Source organism: Oncorhynchus mykiss, chromosome 8, assembly GCF_057628025.1.
Source record: "Oncorhynchus mykiss isolate SJ-2025 chromosome 8, ASM5762802v1, whole genome shotgun sequence".
NCBI classification, from domain to species: domain Eukaryota; kingdom Metazoa; phylum Chordata; class Actinopteri; order Salmoniformes; family Salmonidae; genus Oncorhynchus; species Oncorhynchus mykiss.
The window spans coordinates 3,770,832-3,792,515 of record NC_143029.1 but is presented as its reverse complement, the minus strand read 5'-3'; the positions used below and the strand labels follow the sequence as shown (position 1 = coordinate 3,792,515).

General features: G+C 44.3%; 1 protein-coding gene across 2 annotated transcripts in view; it reads right to left on the bottom strand.

Annotated features, from left to right (window-relative positions):
- Positions 1-21,684, bottom strand: part of mtmr9 (myotubularin related protein 9) — a 46,377-nt gene that overhangs the window by 4,304 nt on the left and 20,389 nt on the right. For both annotated transcript variants that reach the window (XM_036984566.2, XM_036984565.2), the window contains exons 5-10: positions 20,844-21,017; positions 19,752-19,969; positions 13,773-13,934; positions 13,536-13,677; positions 11,207-11,427; positions 1,447-1,598 (exon numbers count right to left, since the gene is read on the bottom strand). In XM_036984566.2, coding sequence (XP_036840461.1) covers positions 1,447-1,598; positions 11,207-11,427; positions 13,536-13,677; positions 13,773-13,934; positions 19,752-19,969; positions 20,844-21,017 — 1,069 coding nt within the window. The remainder of the gene's footprint in view (positions 1-1,446; positions 1,599-11,206; positions 11,428-13,535; positions 13,678-13,772; positions 13,935-19,751; positions 19,970-20,843; positions 21,018-21,684) is intronic.

Below are 21,684 nucleotides of genomic sequence, written 5' to 3'. Positions count from 1 at the left end.
ATTTGTTCTTAACTGACTTGCCTAGTTAAATAATGTGAAATATAATAACAAACCCCAGGAAGAGTAGCTGCTGCCTTGACAGGAACTAATGGGGATCCATAATAAACCCCAGGAAGAGTAGCTGCTGCCTTGACAGGAACTAATGGGGATCCATAATAAACCCCAGGAAGAGTAGCTGCTGCCTTGGCAGGAACTAATGGGGATCCATAATAAACCCCAGGAAGAGTAGCTGCTGCCTTGACAGGAACTAATGGGGATCCATAATAAACCCCAGGAAGAGTAGCTGCTGCCTTGACAGGAACTAATGGGGATCCATAATAAACCCCAGGAAGAGTAGCTGCTGCCTTGACAGGAACTAATGGGGATCCATAATAAACCACAGGAAGAGTAGCTGCTGCCTTGGCAGGAACTAATGGGGATCCATAATAAACCCCAGGAAGAGTAGCTGCTGCCTTGACAGGAACTAATGGGGATCCATAATAAACCCCAGGAAGAGTAGCTGCTGCCTTGACAGGAACTAATGGGGATCCATAATAAACCCCAGGAAGAGTAGCTGCTGCCTTGACAGGAACTAATGGGGATCCATAATAAACCCCAGGAAGAGTAGCTGCTGCCTTGACAGGAACTAATGGGGATCCATAATAAACCCCAGGAAGAGTAGCTGCTGCCTTGGCAGGAACTAATGGGGATCCATAATAATCCCCAGGAAGAGTAGCTGCTGCCTTGACAGGAACTAATGGGGATCCATAATAAACCCCAGGAAGAGTAGCTTCTTCCTTGGCAGGAACTAATGGGGATCCATAATAAACCCCAGGAAGAGTAGCTGCTTCCTTGGCAGGAACTAATGGGGATCCATAATAAAGCCCAGGAAGAGTAGCTGCTGCCTTGACAGGAACTAATGGGGATCCATAATAAACCCCAGGAAGAGTAGCTGCTTCCTTGGCAGGAACTAATGGGGATCCATAATAAACCCCAGGAAGAGTAGCTGCTTCCTTGGCAGGAACTAAATGGGGATCCATAATAAACCCCAGGAAGAGTAGCTGCTGCCTTGGCAGGAACTAATGGGAATCCATAATAAATACAGATACTAAGAGAATGAAAAAGGAAGAGCAGAAGACAGAGGAAGTGGAAGAGGTCATACTGAGAGGTGAACAGGAAACTAAGAAAAGGGAGGGAAGCTGGAATAGACAAACACTTTTTGTTTTGAAAGTCCTATTTTTTGTGAAATTGTAAAAAAATCAAAAAAATAAATTAAGTGTAAAAATGAACAGCTCTCACACAAAAATGTAGTTTGAAATATTAGATGTTGCTAGTCGTGTGTCCGAGTAAGTCAGTGTCCAGCTCCCCTAAACCCATTCTACTCGTGAACCATCCAAAACAGAACACCGACCTGGGAGTAGGCAGAACATTTGGGGTCAGGGGATAGGAATGAAGCCGGGTTCTTACCTTCCCATAGTAGCAGGCTCTGAGGGGCTACGGAGGGCCATATAACCAGACAGTTGGCCTCGTAGAGCGGGTTAGACAGCCTCTCCACCTCCTGGGGCCGGTTCACCCACGACCACAGAGAGACTGTCTTCTGAGACAGGTTCAACTTAGACCTGGGGGGGAATAGGAGAGATTCAAAATAAAATTATCTCAACAGAGAAAAATGCCCTCCTGTGTGCTACCTATATCCCATCACTAGAATCCCCATACTTTAATGAAGACAGCTTCTCCATCCTGGAGGGGGAAATCAATCATTTCCAGGCCCAGGGACATGTACTAGTCTGTGGCGACCTAAATGCCAGAACTGGACAAGAACCTGACACCCTCAGCACACAGGGGGACAAACATCTGCCTGGAGGTGACAGCATTCCCTCCCCCATATACCCCCCTAGGCACAACTACGACAATGTAACCTGTAACCAACAAAACCGGGTCATAACTCTTGCACCTCTGTCAGACGCTGGGTATGTACATAGTCAATGGTAGGCTCTGAGGGGAATCCTATGGTAGGTACACCTACAGCTCTGTCAGACGCTGGGTATGTACATAGTCAATGGTAGGCTCTGAGGGGAATCCTATGGTAGGTACACCTACAGCTCTGTCAGACGCTGGGTATGTACATAGTTAATGGTAGGCTCTGAGGGGAATCCTATGGTAGGTACACCTATAGCTCATCTCTTGGCAATAGCACAGTAGACTACTTTATCACTGACCTCAACCCAGAGTCTCTCAGAGCGTTCACAGTCACAGTCAGCCTTATCAGATCACAGCAAACTCACAGTCTACTTGAACAGAGATCTACTCAAAAAAGAAGGAGCAGCACGCCAGAAAACAGCTCAATATAATTGAAGAATCCACAGACTAATCATTTGGAGAATTGGAAAATTCTAAACAAACAACAACATGAAGAGTTATCTATCCAAAACGGAGATGTATGGATAAACCACTTCTCCAATCTTTTTGGCTCTTTAACAAAAGAACAGCAAAAACATATACATGATCAAATACAAATGTTAGAGTCAACTATTAAAGACGACCAGAACACACTGGATTCCAGAACACACTGGATTCCAGAACACACTGGATTCCAGAACCCGCTGGATTCTCCAATTACATTGAATAAACTGCAGGACAAAATACAAACCCTCCAACCCAAAAATGAAATGTGGTGTTGATGGTATGCAAAATTATAAAATATATAAAATACAAATTCCAATTGGCAATAGTTCAACTCTAACGTCATCCTTAGGTCTGGTATTTTCCTGAATATTTGGAACCAAGGACTGATCACTCCAATCCACAAAAGACTAAATAAATTTGACCCAAAAAACTACCATGGGATATGCGTTAACAGCAACCTTGGGAAAATCCTCTGCACTATCATTAACTGCAGACTCGTACATTTCCTCAGTGGAAAAAAATTTTTTTACTGAACAAATACCAAATTGGCTTCATACCAAATTACCGTCCGACAGACCACATATTCACCCTGCACACTCTAATTGACAAACAAACACAAACAAAACAAAGGCCAAGTCTTCTAATGTCTTGTTGATTTCAAAAAAGCTTTTGACTTTGGCATGAGGGTCTGTTATACAAATTGGTGGAAAGTGGTGTTGGGGGAAAAACATACACCATGATAAAATCCATGTACACAAACATCCATTTCTTTCCACAGGGCCGGGACGTGAGACAGGGATGCAGCTTAAGCCCCACCCTCTTCAACATATATATCAACGAATTGGCGAGGGCACTAGAAAAGTCTGCAGCACCTGGCCTGAACCTACTAATGTTTGCTGATGATCTGGTGCTTCTGTCCCAAACCAAGGAGGGCCTACAGCAAGCAACACCTAGATCTTCTGCACAGATTCTGTCAGACCTGGGCCCTGACAGTAAATCTCAATAAGATCAAAATAATGGTGTTCCAAAAAAAAAAAAGTCCAGTTACCAGGACAACAAATACAAATTCCATCTAGACACTGTTGCCCTAGAGCACACAAACAACTATACATATCTTGGCCTAAACATCAACACCAGAGGTAACTTCCACAAAGCTGTGAACGATCTGAGAGACAAGGCAAGAAGGGCCTTCTATGCAATCAAAAGACATACCAATTAGGATCTGGCTAAAAATACTTGAATCATTTATAGAACCCATTGCCATTTATGGTTGTGAGGTCTGGGATCAGCTCACCAACCAAAAATTCACAAAATGGTACTAACACCAAATTGAAACTCTGCATGCAGAATTCTGCACAAATATCCTCTGTGTACAACGCAAAACACCAAATAATGCATCCAGATACCTGCTAATTATCAAAATACAGAAAGGAGACGTTAAATTCAACAAAGCCATCACCTACAGAGAGATGAACCTGGAGAAGAGTCCCGAGCAAGCTGGTCCTGGGGCTCCGTTCACAGACACAAACAGACCCCACAGAGCCCCAGGACAGCAGCACAATTAGACCCAACCAAATCATGAGAAAACAAAAAATATAATTACTTGACACATTGGAAAGATTTAACAAAAAAACAGAGCAAACTAGAATGTTATTTGGCCGTAAACAGAGAGTACACAGTGGAAGAATACCTGACCACTGTGACTCACCCAAACTTAAGGAAAGCTTTGACTATGTAGACTCAGTGAGTATAGCCTTGCTATTGAGAAAGGCCACCGTAGGCAGACATGGCTCTCAAGAGAAGACAGGCTATGTGCACATTGCCCACAAAATTAGGTGGAAACTGAGCTGCACGTCCTGCCAAATGTATGACCATTATAGAGAGACATTTTTCTCTCAGATTACAGAGACCCACAAAGAGTTAGAAAACAAATACAATTTTGATAAAACTCCCATATCTACTGGGTGAAATTCAACAGTGTGCATCACAGCAGCAAGATTTGTGACCTGTTGCCACGAGAAAAGGTCAACCAGTGAAGAACAAACACCATTGTAAATACAACCCATATTTATGTTTATTTAACTTCCTTTTTTTGTCCTTTGACTATTTGCACAACATTACAAACACTGTATACAGACATATGACATTTGAAATGTCTTTTCGATTCTTATGGAACTTTTGTGTGAGTTTATTTGACTATTGTTGATCTATTTCACTTGCTTTGGAAATGTTAACATATGTTTCCCTAAAGCCCTGTGCTGTGATTAGCTGAACCACTTCCTCCCGCACCAGCTCCCACCGAGGCTAGAACCCGGGACCTCTGCAAAACACACGTGACCACCTACTTAGCAACGTCTTAGCCAAAAAGCGTTTCAATAGGTGGAGACTTTTCAAGCTGGGAAGTGAGGTCGCGAATCTGACTCTGTTACATCTGACATGATAGATCAGACGCTATATTGAGGAGAGAGATCTGTAGAAAGAATGTGCTGGGTGGACGGGAGGAGAGCACCGTGTTGACATAGGGGAGACAGATGGACATCTGTGGATTAGGTGAAGGAGGGGTTGAGGTCAGGAGGTCAGGTCAGATCCCCTGAAGGGAGTAATAAGGGTTTAGTATCCTGTTACTCTTTTCCTGTAGAACATAAGATGAACGGATTGGAGAGGAGTGTCTTCAGTGGGATATATATACACTGATCAAAGAAATAAAGGGAACACAAACAACACAATGTAACTCCAAGTCAATCACACTTCTGTGAAATCAAACTGTCCACTTAGGAAGCAACACTGATTGACAATAAATTTCACATGCTGTTGTGCAAATGGAATAGACAACAGGTGGAAATTAAAGGCAATTAGCAAGACACCCCCAATAAAGGAGTGGTTCTGCAGGTGGTGACCACAGCCCACTTCTCAGTTCCTATGCTTCCTGGCTGATGTTTTGGTCACTTTTGAATGTGCTTTCACTCTAGTGGTAGCATGAGACGGAGTCTACAACCCACACAAGTGGCTCAGGTAGTGCAGCTCATCCAGGATGACACATCAATGCGAGCTGTGGCAAGAAGATTTGCTGTGTCTGTCAGCGTAGTGTCCAGAGCATGGAGGCGCTACCAGGAGACAGGCCAGTACATCAGGAGACGTGGAGGAGGCCGTAGGAGGGCAACAACCCAGCAGCAGGACCGCTACCTCCGCCTTTGTGCAAGGAGGAGCACTGCCAAAGCCCTGCAAAATGACCTCCAGCAGGCCACAAGTGCATGTGTCTGCTCAAACAGTCAGAAACAGACTCCATGAGGGTGTTATGAGGGCCCGACGTCCACAGGTGGGGGTTGTGCTTACAGCCCAACACCGTGCAGGACGTTTGGCATTTGCCAGAGAACACCAAGATTGGCAAATTCGCCATTGGCGCCCTATGCTCTTCACAGATGAAAGCAGGTTCACACTGAGAACATGTGACAGTCTGGAGACGCCGTGGAGAACGTTCTGCTGCCTGCAACATCCTCCAGCATGACCGGTTTGGCGGTGGGTCAGTCATGGTGTGGGGTGGCATTTCTTTGGGGGGCCGCACAGCCCTCCATGTGCTCGCCAGAGGTAGCCTGACTGCCATTAGGTACCGAGATGAGATCCTCAGACCCCTTGTGAGACCAAATGCTGGTGCAGTTGGCCCTGGGTTCCTCCTAATGCAAGACAATGCTAGACCTCATGTGGCTGGAGTGTGTCAGCAGTTAGCCACCTCATCAGGAGCATGCCAAAGGCATTGTAGGGAAGTCATACAGGCACGTGGAGGCCACACGCACTACTGAGCCTCATTTTGACTTGTTTTAAGGACATTACATCAAAAGTTGGATCAGCCTGTAGTGTGGTTTTCCACTTTAATTTTGAGTGTGACTCCAAATCCAGACCTCCATGGGTTGATACATGTGATTTCCATTGATAATTTTTGTGTGATTTTGTTGTCAGCACATTCAACTATGTAACGAAAAAATATTTAATAAGAATATTTCATTCATTCAGATCTAGGATGTGTTATGTTAGTGTTCCCTTTATTTTTTTGAGCAGTGTATATACAGTGCCTTGCGAAAGTATTCGGCCCCCTTGAACTTTGCGACCTTTTGCCACATTTCAGGCTTCAAACATAAAGATATAAAACTGTATTTTTTTGTGAAGAATCAACAACAAGTGGGACACAATCATGAAGTGGAACGACATTTATTGGATATTTCAAACTTTTTTAACAAATCAAAAACTGAAAAATTGGGCGTGCAAAATTATTCGTTGTATTTGTCTGAATTACAGCTTTACAGAACCTTTAACCTATTAAACTTGGTTAAAGCTTCTCTAGTGTCCATGAGTTATTTACTCTGAACAATAAGAAATGAACAGCAGTAATGAAGTCCATCTGTCCTCCACTTTCAGCCAGGAGAGATTGACATGCATATTATTAATATTAGCTCTCTGTGTACATCCAAGGGCCAGCCTTGCTGCCCTGTTCTGAGGGCCAGCCGTGCTGCCCTGTTCTGAGCCAATTGCAATTTCCCTTTGTTGTGGCACCTGACCAAACGACTGACCAGTAGTCCAGATCAGACAAAACTAGGTCCTGTAGGACCTGCCTTGTTGATAGTGTTGTTAAGAAGGTAGAAACTAGGGCCTGTAGGACCTGCCTTGTTGATAGTGTTGTTAAGAAGGCAGAGCAGAGCTTTATTATAGACAGACTTCTCCCCATCTTAGCTACTACTGCATCAATATGTTTTGACCATGACAGTTTACAATCTAGTGTTACTCCAAGCAGTTTAGTCATCTCAACTTGCTCAATTTCCACATTATTCATTACACGTTTTAGTTGAGATTTAATATGAGACCAGCTAGGAGCTATCTGTCCCAAATGTAATCCATCCCGGCTTTCAAAAGTACACACACATAAGAACCAAGTAAGTAAGAGTGGTAAGTGGGCCTTGTTTGCTGGAGCAGCCCTGAGTGACAGGTCTACATCCCAAATGGCACCCTATTCCCTATATAGTGCACTACTTTTGACCAGAGACCTATGGAACCCTATTCCCTACATAGGTGCACTACTTTAGACCATAACCCTATGGAACCCTATTCCCTACATAGGTGCACTACTTTAGACCAGAGCCCTATGGAACCCTATTCCCTATATAGTGCACTACTTTAGACCAGAGCCCTATGGAACCCTATTCCCTATATAGTGCACTACTTTAGACCAAAACCCTATGGAACCCTATTCCCTATATAGTGCACTACTTTAGACCAGAACCCTATGGAACCCTATTCCCTACATAGTGCACTACTTTAGACCAGAACCCTATGGAACCCTATTCCCTACATAGTGCACTACTTCAGACCAGGACATGTGCACTATATAAAGGGAATAGTGTTCCATTTAGGATGCAGCCCACCTTGGAGGGACTGCCTTTAAAAAGCAACAAACCTTTTAAAATGGCCAATGTGGCATTGATAGGAGTCAGGAAAGTTATTCTAGCGTCAAAATTGACTACAAAGTGTAAATAGAATACATTTTTTTTTGATTTGCCGATGTACATTTGCTGCACCAAAACACCTTAGTACGATGTTTTAGTTGGGCAATTTGACATATTTGGGGAAACAAATACTAAAATTAATTATCTTAGATTCATTCTTGGGATTTTGAGGATGTGAAATACGCAGTGCTTCATGGGGGGACAAACATCATTAAACCGGATACACACCTACAACACTGAAATCTTTATTTTTATGAGCAACGTGGCAAATCGGCATGTTCAGCGACTCTTTAAAGCCGTATTAGTGTCTGACTTAGTGACTCTTTAAGGCCGTATTAGTGTCTGACTTAGTGGGGTAACTTGAGCAGTGACTTGTGTATCCCCAGTCCCTTGCAGTGAACAGAGATTCTCCCCTGTAGAACACACACTCTCTCTCTGGCTGACCAGGTCTGAGGTAACGCTGACCTGCGTGTGACGGGCTGACCAGGTCTGAGATAACACTGACCTGCATCTGACTGGCTGACCAGGTCTGAGGTAACGCTGACCTGCGTGTGATTGGCTGACCAGGTCTGAGGTAACGCTGATCTGCGTGTGACTGGCTGACCAGGTCTGAGGTAACGCTGACCTGCGTGTGATTGGCTGACCAGGTCTGAGGTAACGCTGACCTGCGTGTGACTGGCTGACCAGGTCTGAGGTAACGCTGACCTGCGTGTGATTGGCTGACCAGGTCTGAGGTAACGCTGACCTGCGTGTGACTGGCTGACCAGGTCTGAGGTAACGCTGACCTGCGTGTGATTGGCTGACCAGGTCTGAGATAACGCTGACCTGCGTCTGACTGGCTGACCAGGTCTGAGGTAACGCTGACCTGCGTGTGATTGGCTGACCAGGTCTGAGGTCACACGCAGGTTAAAAGGTTGATAGGTTAAAAAAGTCAAGGGAAAGAACAGCACTGGCCATGTACTGTACGGGCCCTGGTCCAAAGTTCAGCACTATAGAGAGAACATCATGGACGACAGGGTCTTCAGAAAGTATTCAAACCCTTTGACTCATTCCACATGTTGTTGTGTTACAGCCTGAATATAAAATGGATTAAAATGTAGATGGTTTTGTGTGTCACTGGCCTACACACACACACAACACCCTATAATGTCAAAGTGGAATTATGTTTTTAGAAAAAAATCATAAAAAATGATAAGCTGAAATGTTTTGAGTCAATAAGTATTCAACCACTATGTTATGGAATCACATAATAAGTTGCATGGACTCATTCTGTGTGCGATAATAGTGTTTAACATGATTTTTGAATGACTCTCATTTCTGTACCCCTACACATACAGACAATCGTAAGGTCACTCAGCCGAGCCGTGAATTTCAAACACAGATTCAACCACAAAGACCAGGGAGGTTTTCCACTGCCTCACAAAGGGCACCTATTGGTAGATGGGTAAACATAAGAAGCAGACATTAAATATCCCTTTGTGAAGTTATTAATTTCACTTTAGATGGTGTATCAATACACCCAGTCACTACAATGATACAGGCGTCCTTCCTAACTCAGTTGCCAGAGAGGAAGGAAACCACTCAGGGATTTCACCATGAGGCCAATGGTGACTTTAAAACAGTTACAGAGTTGAAAGTCTGTGATAGGGGAAAACTGAGAATGGATCCACAATATTGTAGTTACTCCACAATACTAACCTAATTGACAGAGTGAAAGAAGGAAGCCTGTACAGAATAAAAATATTTTTTTGCAACAAGGCACTAAAGTAAAACTGCAAAAAAATGCAACTTCATGTCCTGAATACAAAGTGTTATGTTTGGGGCAAATCCAATACAACACTGAGTATCACTCTTCATATTTTCAACCATGGTGGTGGCTGCATCATGTTATGGGTATACTTGTCAAAGAAACGGAATAGAGCTGAGCACAGGCAAAATCCTAGAGGAAAACCTGGTTCAGTCTGTTTTCCAACAGACACTAGGAGACAAATTGACCTTTCAGCAGGACAATAACCTTAAACTCATGACAAAATCTACACTGTAGTTGCTTACCAAGACTACACTGAACGTTCCTGAGTGGCCGTGTTACAGTTTTGACTTAAATTGGCGTGAAAATCTATGGCAAGATTTGAAAATGGCTGTCTAGCAATGATCAACAACCAACTTGATAGAGCTTGAATAATTATTTAAATAATAATGTGCAAATACTGAACAATCCAGGCGTGCAAAGCTCTTAGAGACTTACCCAGAAAGACTCACAGCTATAATATCTGCTAAAGGTGATTCTAACATGTATTGACTCAGGGGTGTGAATACTATACTGTAAATTCGATATTTCTGCATTTAATTTTCAATACATTTGCTAACATTTCTAAAAACATGTTTTCACTTTGTCATTATGGGGTATTGTAATGTCATTATGGGGTATTGTAATGTCATTATGGGGTATTGTAATGTCATTATGGGGTATTGTAATGTCATTATGGGGTATTGTAATGTCATTATGGGGTATTGTAATGTCATTATGGGGTATTGTGATGTCATTATGGGGTATTGTAATGTCATTATGGGGTATTGTGATGTCATTATGGGGTATTGTGATGTCATTATGGGGTATTGTAATGTCATTATGGGGTATTGTGATGTCATTATGGGGTATTGTGATGTCTTTATGGGGTATTGTGATGTCATTATGGGGTATTGTAATGTCATTATGGGGTATTGTAATGTCATTATGGGGTATTGTAATGTCATTATGGGGTATTGTGATGTCATTATGGGGTATTGTAATGTCATTATGGGGTATTGTAATGTCATTATGGGGTATTGTGATGTCATTATGGGGTATTGTAATGTCATTATGGGGTACTGTGATGTCATGATGGGGTATTGTGATGTCATTATGGGGTATTGTGATGTCATTATGGGGTATTGTGATGTCATTATGGGGTATTGTAATGTCATTATGGGGTATTGTGATGTCATTATGGGGTATTGTGATGTCTTTATGGGGTATTGTGATGTCATTATGGGGTATTGTGATGTCATTATGGGGTATTGTGATGTCTTTATGGGGTATTGTGATGTCATTATGGGGTATTGTAATGTCATTATGGGGTATTGTGATGTCTTTATGGGGTATTGTGATGTCTTTATGGGGTATTGTGTGTTGGTGGGTGAGAAACAAAATATATTTAATCCATGTTGAATTCAGGCTGTAGCACGACAAAATGTGGAATAAGTCAAGGTGTATGAATACTTTCTGAAGGCAATGTATATCCATAACTAAACATAACGTATGACTCTCAGGATGTAATTCTCTGACAGACCTCTCGGAGGCGCTGTTGCCCATGAAGGTCCCGAACTGCGAGGCGTAGGTGTGTTCGAAGAGCAGAACCAGGAAGTGTTGCGAGAACTGGAAGGAGCAGGGGAACTGGCGGAGGATCTGCCACACACAGTCTAGGAAGAGCAGGAACACCGGGGCTTCACAACGAGGCTTACTGTTACTGTAGGCTGACTGGGAACAACGCTGCTGGAACGGATGGCCCGCCTGGAGGGAGGAGGGAGATATAACCAATAAACACATTACTAAACTTAGAATCAGCTATTAGAGAGAGCACCAGAACCCACTGGATTCTCTAACTCAGCTATTATGTGTTTCCACAAGGCAGTGGGGTGAGACAGGGATGCAGCCACTTCAACATAAATACAGTGAATTCGGAAAGTATTCAGACCCCTTGACTTTTTCCACATTTTCTTACGTTACAGCCTTATTCTAAAATAGATTCGTTTTTTCCCTCAATCGACAAACAATAACCCATAATGACATCACAATACCCCATAATGACATCACAATACCACATAATGACATCACAATACCCCATAATGACATCACAATACCCCATAATGACATCACAGTACCCCATAATGACATTACAATACCCCATAATGACATTACAATACCCCATAATGACATCACAATACCCCATAATGACATTACAATACCCCATAATGACATTACAATACCCCATAATGACATCACAATACCCCATAATGACATTACAATACCCCATAATGACATTACAATACCCCATAATGACATCACAATACCCCATAATGACATCACAATACCCCATAATGACATCACAATACCCCATAATGACATTACAATACCCCATAATGACATCACAATACCCCATAATGACATCACAATACCCCATAATGACATTACAATACCCCATAATGACATTACAATACCCCATAATGACATCACAATACCCCATAATGACATCACAATACCCCATAATGACAAAGCAAAAACAGGTTTTTAGAAATATATAAAAAAGTTAAACTGACATATCACATTTAAATAAGTATTCAGACCCTTTACTCAGTACTTTGTTGAAGCACCTTTGGCAGCGATTACAGCCTGGAGTCTTCTTGGGTTTGACGCTACTAGCTTGGCACACCTGTATTTGGGGAGTTTCTCCCATTCTTCTCTGCAGATCTTCTCAAGCTCTGTCAGGTTGGATGGGGAGAGTCGCTGCACAGTTATTTTCAGGTTTCTCCAGAGATGTTTGATGGGGTTCAAGCCCAGGCTCTGGCCAGGACACTCGAACATTCAGAGACTTGTCCCGAAGCCACTCCTGAGTTGGAAGTCTTTTTTTTTTTCCATATAAATTTGCCAGAAGTTCTAAAAACCTGTTTTCGCTTTGTCTTTATGGGGTTTTGTGTGTAGATTGATGAGGATTATTTTTCTTCACCCATTTAAGAATAAGGCTGAATTGGCGAGGGCACTAGAACAGTCAGCAGCACCTGGCCTCACCCTACTAGAATCTGAAGTCAAATGTCTCCTGTTTGCAGATTAATCTGGTGCTTCTGTCCCCAACCAAAGAGGTCCTACAGCAGCACCTAGATATTTTGCACATATTCTGACAGACCTGGGCCCCGACAGACCTGGGCCCCGACAGACCTGGGGCCCCGACAGACCTGGGGCCCCGACAGACCTGGGGCCCCGACAGACCTGGGGCCCCGACAGACCTGGGGCCCCGACAGACCTGGGGCCCCGACAGACCTGGGGCCCCGACAGACCTGGGGCCCCGACAGACCTGGGGCCCCGACAGTAAATCTCAGTAAGACAAAAAATAATGAGAGTTCCAAAAAAAAATAAAGGTCCAGTTGCCAGGACAACACATACACATTCTATCGAGACACCGTTGCCCCAGAGCACACAAACAACTGTATATATACCTCGGCCTAAACGTCAACACCACAGGTACCTTCCACAAGGCTGTGAGCGATCTAAGAGACAAGGCTAGAAGGGCCTTCTATGAAAGTCGCCGACCCAATTGATTTGTTTGTGTTTGTTTGTCTTCCCCTATTATTCACACTACAACTACATTGCTAAAACACTATACACAGCTGATCATTTTACACTTGAAACATCTATTGTTTTGAAACCTTTATGAGTGTAATGTTTACTGTTCTTTTCAACAACAAAACATTAATTGTTGTTTTTGTTTATTTCACTGGTTTGGCAATGTCAACATATGTTTCCCATGCCAATAAATCATCATTGAATTTTCAGAGAGAGAAGGCCTGCTATTAGGGGGGGGGGGGGTAGTTCAGGCTCAGGGTGTGTGTGTGTGTGTGTGTTACCTGCAGCCACTCTCTCTCCACTAAAGCTTGGAATCCTTGAATGGTCCTGCAGGCTGGGTCCAGGATGATCTGAGCCAGAGACGTCACCTGTAGGGTCGAGTCTGTCCCCTCTGTCCCATGCACAAGTACTGACGCACCCTCCCTGAGACAGACAGACGCGACAAGGATAAAAGTTTATTGAGTTTAACTTAAAGAGAGACAGAGATAGATAGAGAGATAGCTATAGAGGTTACCTACCTGTCAATGCACTGAGCAGCCAGACAGGCAGTAGTGAGGATCTCCTTGACGTGAGTCTGCCAATTAGAAGCCTCTAGTTTACTGAGCCAGCGGTCCATACTGTGGCTCTGGTCATTACAGGCTTCAACCAGCTTTATCAGGCTCTCCTGGAGGATGCTGGACCTGGGGGGGAGGGGAGAGGTTATTACAGGCTTCTATCAGCTTTATCAGGCTCTCTTGGAGAATACTGGACCTTGGGGGGGGGGGGGAGGAGAGGTTATAATAGACTTCTACCAGCTTTATCAGGCTGTCCTGGAGAATACTGGACCTGGGGGTTCAGTATTCAGTAACTGTGTTTCATAATTTGGTCAGATATACTTGGATGTGTAGTGTCAGCGTTTGTCGCTGGCATATCATGCATACATTTGCTAATCCTTGCCAATGAGAAAAATAATTAGGGTAGTTTGCAATATCAGTGGGCTTTGTGATGAATGAGCCATCTGATTCAATAGATGACGGAGCTGAGTTTGCCTTTTTGCCCAAAACTTTACTTAAGGTGCTCCACAGGTTTTTGCTATCATTCTTCTTTGTTTCCTAGTGTAGTTTCTTCTTCTTCCGTTTAGTCACATGATTTCTCAATTTGCAGTATGTTTTGCCAATCGGTTGTGCAGTCAGACCTATTTGTTTACTATATAGACATATTATTTTGCCTCATCCCTCTCAACCGTACAATTTTTCAATTCCTCATCAATCCCTGGTAGGTTGACTGATAACCTGAGCCATCATAAGTTATCTAACTGAGTTTCAGAGACAGTCGGAATATGAATGTCATCTGTTACTAGCAAATTATTGATTTCATGTATTCTTGTTTCTTAACTTCTTTGGGACAGGGGGCAGTATTTTCACGTCCCGGATGAAATGCGTGTCCAAAGTAAACGGCCTGCTACTCAGACCCAGAATTTAAGATATGCATATTGTCAGTAGATGTGGATAGGAAACACTCTGAAGTTTCTAAAATTGTTTGAATCATGTCTGTGAGTATAACAGAACTTATTTGGCAAAACCCAGAGGACAAACGGTTCTGTTTTTTATTTTAGGTCACTTTCCAAATGAATTTTCATTGGAAATCCAGATTTCTCAATCGACTTTCCTGCAGTTCCTATCACTTCCACTGGATGTCAACAGTCTTTAGAAATTGGTTGAGGTTTTTCCTTTGAGAAATGAAGTAGTAACACTGTTCAGAATGAGGCTCCAGTCTAGTCAAAGCACGCTCCACTTTGTTTTCCTCCTGTATTGAACACACACTCATCCCGTCTTCAATTTTATTGATTATTTACGTAAAAAAAACTTGAGACATTTTGTAGTCATGTTGCACGACTTGGAACCGGTGTTTTTTCTGGATCAAACGCGCCAAATAAATGGACATTTTGGATATATATCGACAGAATTAATCGAACAAAAGGACCATTTGTGATGTTTATGGGACATATTGGAGTGCCAACAGAAGAAGCTCGTCAAAGGTAAGGCATGAATTATATTTTTATTTCTGCATTTTGTGTCGCCCTCTGTTTACTGGGGTGCTATCCTCAGATAATAGCATTGCTTGCTTTCGCCAAAAAGCCTTTTTGAAATCTGACATGTTGGCTGGATTCATAAAGCTTAGAATAAGTAGACATGTTCATGTTATTTATGTTAGTGCAGAGTGAGATGCAGACAGTAGACTGTCTACTAGGGCACACCGTCTCAGTTCTGACAGTATACATCTGGTTCATAGGTACATGATTACTGCCGTGGGATCAGCAAAGGCATTCAGGGCAATAAGAGGGACATAAATTAGGTTACTTACATTGTGTCTTCCAACACCCCTGGGTTAATATACATTTGCTGAAGCATTATGACAACTCAGAGACACAATGGTAGAGATTAACTGAGCTGGACTTGTGTCACTGATAAGTTATTGTCTCAACACAGCCTTATAATGCTGTGAAAGGATCTTGGAACCTGCGTTACAATGGTAGGGATTAACTGAGCTGGGTTTGGGTCATTGATAAGTCATTGTCTCAACACAGCCTTATAACGCTGTGAAAGGATCCAGGAACCCAAGTGATTTGGGTGGATCCCATCCTCCTTATAACGCTGTGAAAGGATCCAGGAACCCAGATGATTTGGGTGGATCCCATTCTCCTTATAATGCTGTGAAAGGATCCAGGAACCCAAATGATTTTGGTGGATCCCATCCTCCTTATAAAACAAGCTTTGTTTCCAGAAGGTATCAACATTGTCAGTAAATGTTTCACCCACAGAGCTGTAGTAGTCTGGTAGCCAGTTATGGAGGGATAAACGTCTGTTGAACTGTTCAATGCCACGTTTAGTGAGGGCAGAGGGACAGATATTATGGGGTGTTTGTTGGTGTCAAGCAGAGACCCAATCAGTTCTTTAAAATCCATCTTCAGGTGTTCTGAGCTGCCCTTCATAATGTCATTGAATCCCACATGAACTACGATAGACTCAATTTTCCTGATGCAGGTTTATAATGTTTGGGAGCAGCTTGTTGATGTCCTGATGCAGGTTTATAATGTCTGGGAGCAGCTTGTTGATGTCCTGATGCAGGTTTATAATGTCTGGGAGCAGCTTGTTGATGTCCTGATGCAGGTTTATAATGTCTGGGAGCAGCTTGTTGATGTCCTGATGCAGGTTTATAATGTTTGGGAGCAGCTTGTTGATGTCCTGATGCAGGTTTATAATGTCTGGGAGCAGCTTGTTGATGTCCTGATGCAGGTTTATAATGTTTGGGAGCAGCTTGTTGATGTCCTGATGCAGGTTTATAATGTCTGGGAGCAGCTTGTTGATGTCCTGATGCAGGTTTATAATGTCTGGGAGCAGCTTGTTGATGTCCTGATGCAGGTTTATAATGTTTGGGAGCAGCTTGTTGATGTCCTGATGCAGGTTTATAATGTTTGGGAGCAGCTTGTTGATGTCCTGATGCAGGTTTATAATGTCTGGGAGCAGCTTGTTGATGTCCTGATGCAGGTTTATAATGTTTGGGAGCAGCTTGTTGATGTCCTGATGCAGGTTTATAATGTCTGGGAGCAGCTTGTTGATGTCTTGTACTCATGCTCCTGGATAGCACAACGCTTTTGATCCAGGGACTAAGACATTTCTCACCATTGAACTGTCCAATACAGCAGCTGGAGAAGGGAACGGAGAAGTCCGCCCATTCCTACCACTCACACAATTCGTTGAACCTTTCCAAGGGCCCACGAGAAGCAGGATAGAGTGCGCCCCGTTGCTCCCGGCGATAGGTCCAGACATCCCATAGCAGGCAGTGCCAGGTCAGATCCAAAGAGAGAGAAAGGAGTCGAACTCGGGGACAAAGCTGCTGCTGGCGTCAGTGTAGTTGGGAGTCAGAACCGCCATCGCAGACACAGGTCCGAACGAACCTCGCTGATTGGAACAATCTTCTTCACCTACTTCACTACAAGATGGAGAAGCCGATGGAGACGACTTCCTTGGCAGGCTAGTTCCAGGTAGCACAGGCCATTCAGATATGGACAGATGACAAGGCAGGGAAACATCATCCATCAGCCCCGAGCGGCGTCCAGCCATTGGAGTAGAAAGTTCCAATATTAATTTTCCCCATAAGTTCGAGCAAAATTGACATTTGCTTGCTAAGGATAGCCACCTCATTCCTGTAATACTGCGCTAGCAAACAATTGCCACATTGGAGGTCTGCATTGTCAATATTGTCCCGGACAAGAACGTAATAAACACAGCTTCTACAGCGCTGGAAATGTTAGTTAGCTATTCCAGGCGAAGCGAGCTCCATTGCAACCTAGCTAGCTAGCTGGTAGCATGTGTTGACACTAACACGTAAATAAATAAAAACTAAAGTAAAACTTGGGAAAAAGCAGGCTGAAACAACAGGTTGTGAGACGCAGGAGGTATCCGAGTTTGTAACTTGTCTCTCAAATACATCGTTAGTTATTGGTTAGCTAGCTAGCAAATTTTTGTTGCCTATTAGCAAATAACTTGACTTGAGTCAAAACAAGACAGGGTATCAATAACGAGATAAAACGAGCCACCTACAATTCCCCACATGGCATCTTTGTGTCATTGTTGCAAGCGATCTGCCCGTTCAGAACCATAAACCACACGGCCTTCTGCCCCATTGAGGCGTGCACATCGTTTTTCTGTGGCGTTGTCAGCTAACTCGTCTATATCGTTTCCATTAGGCCGTCTGGGAGCGCGCGGGCAGTGCCAGTGAGGTGATTTCCGTTTTGAAGCAGTCAGTTGTTTGACATATAAAGACAAGGTTGGTGATTTACTGCCACCAGCAGTTATAGAATGTTTGTTCACGAGTATAATTCATTGGCTGATCCCTCCTGATGACCTTGATGGAATTATGTGAACCTTCCGTAACCCATAGGAAGTCCCACTCAGTTGAGTTCTTCAATGGTGAAAGTCCTCAATGGTGCTGCCTTTGCTAATACAGGTTTTTGGCCAGAAGAGGCCTCTATCATTCTCTACAAGATCACTTATTGTATACCTCTCAATCACCTCTCCCTCCCCATCACCTCTCCATCACCTCTCCCTCTCCATCACCTCCCCATCACCTCTCCATCACCTCCCCATCACCTCTCCCTACCCATCAACTCTCCCTCTCCCTCTCCATCACCTCTCCATCACCTCTCCCTCTCCATCACCTCTCCCTCTCCATCACCTCTCCATCACCTCTCCCTCTCCATCACCATCACTTCTCCCTCTCCATCAACCCTCCCCATCACCTCTCCCTCCCCATCACCATCACTTCTCCCTCCCCCATCACTTCTCCCTCCCCCATCACTTCTCCCTCCCCCATCACTTCTCCCTCCCCCATCACTTCTCCCTCCCCCATCACTTCTCCCTCCCCCATCACCTCTCCCTCCCAATCACCTCTCCCTGACCATCATCTCTCCCTGACCATCATCTCTCCCTGACCATCATCTCATTCACCTCGCCCTCCCCATCACCTCTCCCTCCCCTCGCCCTCTCCCTGCCCATCACCTCTCCCTCCCCATCATCTCTCCCTCCCCATCATCTTTCCCTGACCATCACCTCTCCCTGACCATCACCTCTCCCTGACCATCACCTCTCCCTGACCATCACCTCTCCCTCCCCATCACCTCTCCCTGACCATCTCATTCACCTCGCCCTCCCCATCAACTCGCCATCACCATGACCTCACCCCTCTCCATCAGGGTGGTGCGGTCTGCACAACACATCACCGGGTGCAATTACCTGCCCTACAGGACACCTACATCACCTGTCACAGGAAGGCCAAAAAGATAATCAAGGACATCAACCACCCGAGCCACTGCCTGTTCACCCCGTTACCATCCAGAAGGCGAGGTCAGTACAGGTGCATCAAAGCTGGGACCGAGAGACTGTTAAACAGCTTCTATCTCAAGGCCCACAGACTGAACAACAGCTTCTATCTCAAGGCCCACAGACTGAACAACAGCTTCTATCTCAAGGCCCACAGACTGTTAAACAGCTTCTATCTCAAGGCCCTCAGACTGTTAAACAGCCATCACTAGCACATGTAGGCAGAATCCTTTCTACAGACTTGAAATCATTGGCCACTTTAATAACGTTTATATAACTTGTATTACTCATCTCATATGTATAATACTGTATTTTATACCTTCTATCGTATCTTACCATCCATCGCTCATCAATATATTTATATGTACATATTCTTATTCCATCCCTTTAGATTTGTGTGTATTGGGTCGTTGTTGTGGAAATTGTTAGATTACTTGTTAGATATTACTGCACGGTCGGCACTAGAAGCACAAGCATTTAGCTACACCCGCAATAACATCTGCTAATCTTGTGTATGTGACCAATAACATCTGCTAACCATGTGACCTATAACATCTGCTAACCATGTGACCAATAACATCTGCTAACCATGTGTATGTGAAAAATGTGATTTGATCACTATCACCCTTCCATCACCTCTCTATAGCCTTGTGAATCCTCCTCCACTGTGGGTAGTTGGCCTCTGATTCGAACCCTCCTCCCCGTGCCTTGGCCTGCTGCGCCACGCTGACGGTACGCGTGTCGATGATGTAGCCGCGTTTCCCCGCCCGCAACGTGGCGTTGATCAACTTTTCGTCTTCCTTACAGCGACGCCCATTGGTGCCGGTCAGCGGCTGGCCTGAACGCATCATCACCTGGTGACAGAGAGAGAATCAGGGATTAGAGCTCAGGGGTCAAGAAGCAGACACCACAGAGGAAGACAGAAATTGACCGTTTTGATTGGTTAATTAGGTTGTTATATTTTTCACTCAAGTCACTGAATAAAAATGCCTGCTAAGAGACTAAAATGTAAATGTATTTATGTTATACAGTGCCTTGCACTTAATTCATTATTAATTAATAATTTTGCACGCTCAATTTTTCAGTTTTTGATTTGTTAAAAAAAGTTTGAAATATCCAATAAATGTCGTTCCACTTCATGATTGTGTCCCACTTGTTGTTGATTCTTCACAAAAAAAATATACAGTTTTATATCTTTATGTTTGAAGCCTGAAATGTGGCAAAAGGTCGCAAAGTTCAAGGGGGCCGAATACTTTCGCAAGGCACTGTATGTGCTACTGAACAAAAAGAAAGATTAGACTTTTACTACCTTTAAAAGGCTTGAAGGAAAACGCCAAAAACAAATCCCACCGGCTCTCTTCCTGTATTATGAAAGGGTTTTCTCTTTCACTCTTCCTATTCAAGGCTTCTTCTCTATCATTTATTTAATATCTCAATGTTCAAAGTTTAGCCGATTCCAACTCATATTGATTGATGACATGCAAATGTTTTTTGTTGCAACAATGGACTAATGAAGCGAATACCAAAAGACAGTTTTTGGGTGGAATGTCCCTTTAAGATCAGACTCAAATAGACCAATTCAGTTGGGGTTTAATACCTTGAAAAGCCTAAAAGACCTCAAGTCATTCTGCCACATAAATTATGAACATGGTAGACGAGAACACTTCTCTGTGGTGAACTACATTGACTGTAAACTCAATTTCCCATGGTGCCGTGCACTCCTCTCACCATGCCGTTCTTCTTGTGATAGTAGCTGAGTACGGGGAAGCGTCCACCGTGGCGGAAGGCGGCAGCTTTCCTTAGGGTGTCGTCATCCACATCTTTAGGTACGGCCACCAGAGGAGGGTAGGAGGAACACACACTGTAGTCCTTATTCACATCACTCAGACGCCACTCTTCAGTCTAGGAGAGATGGATGGATGGAAGGATGAAAGGGGGGGGGGAATGGATGGATGAAGGGATGGATGGAGAGGAGGGATGGATGGATGGAGGAGGGAGAGGAGGGATGGATGGAGGAGGGATGGAGAGGAGGGATGATAGATGGATGGAGAGGAACGAGGGATGGATGGAGAGGAGCGAGGGATGGATGGAGAGGAGGGAGGGAGGGATGGAGAGGAGGGAGGGAGGGATGGAGAGGAGGGAGGGATGAGGGAATGGATGGAGGGAGAGGAGGGATGGATGGATGGAGAGGAGGGATGATGGATGGAGGGAGAGGAGGGATAATGGATGGAGAGGAGGGATGGATGGATGGAGAGGAGGGATGGATGGAGGGAGAGGAGGGAGGGATGGAGAGGAGGGAGGGATGGAGAGGAGGGAGGGATGAGGGAATGGATGGAGGGAGAGGAGGGATGGATGGATGGAGGGAGAGGAGGGATGATGGATGGAGGGAGAGGAGGGATGGATGGAGAGGAGGGAGGTGGGGAGGGATGGGAGAGAGGTGGGGAGGTATGGATGGAGGGAGAGGAGGGAGGTGGGGAGAGATGGATGGAGGGAGAGGAGGGAGGTGGGGAGAGATGGATGGAGGGAGAGGAGGGAGGTGGGGAGAGATGGATGGAGGGAGAGGAGGGAG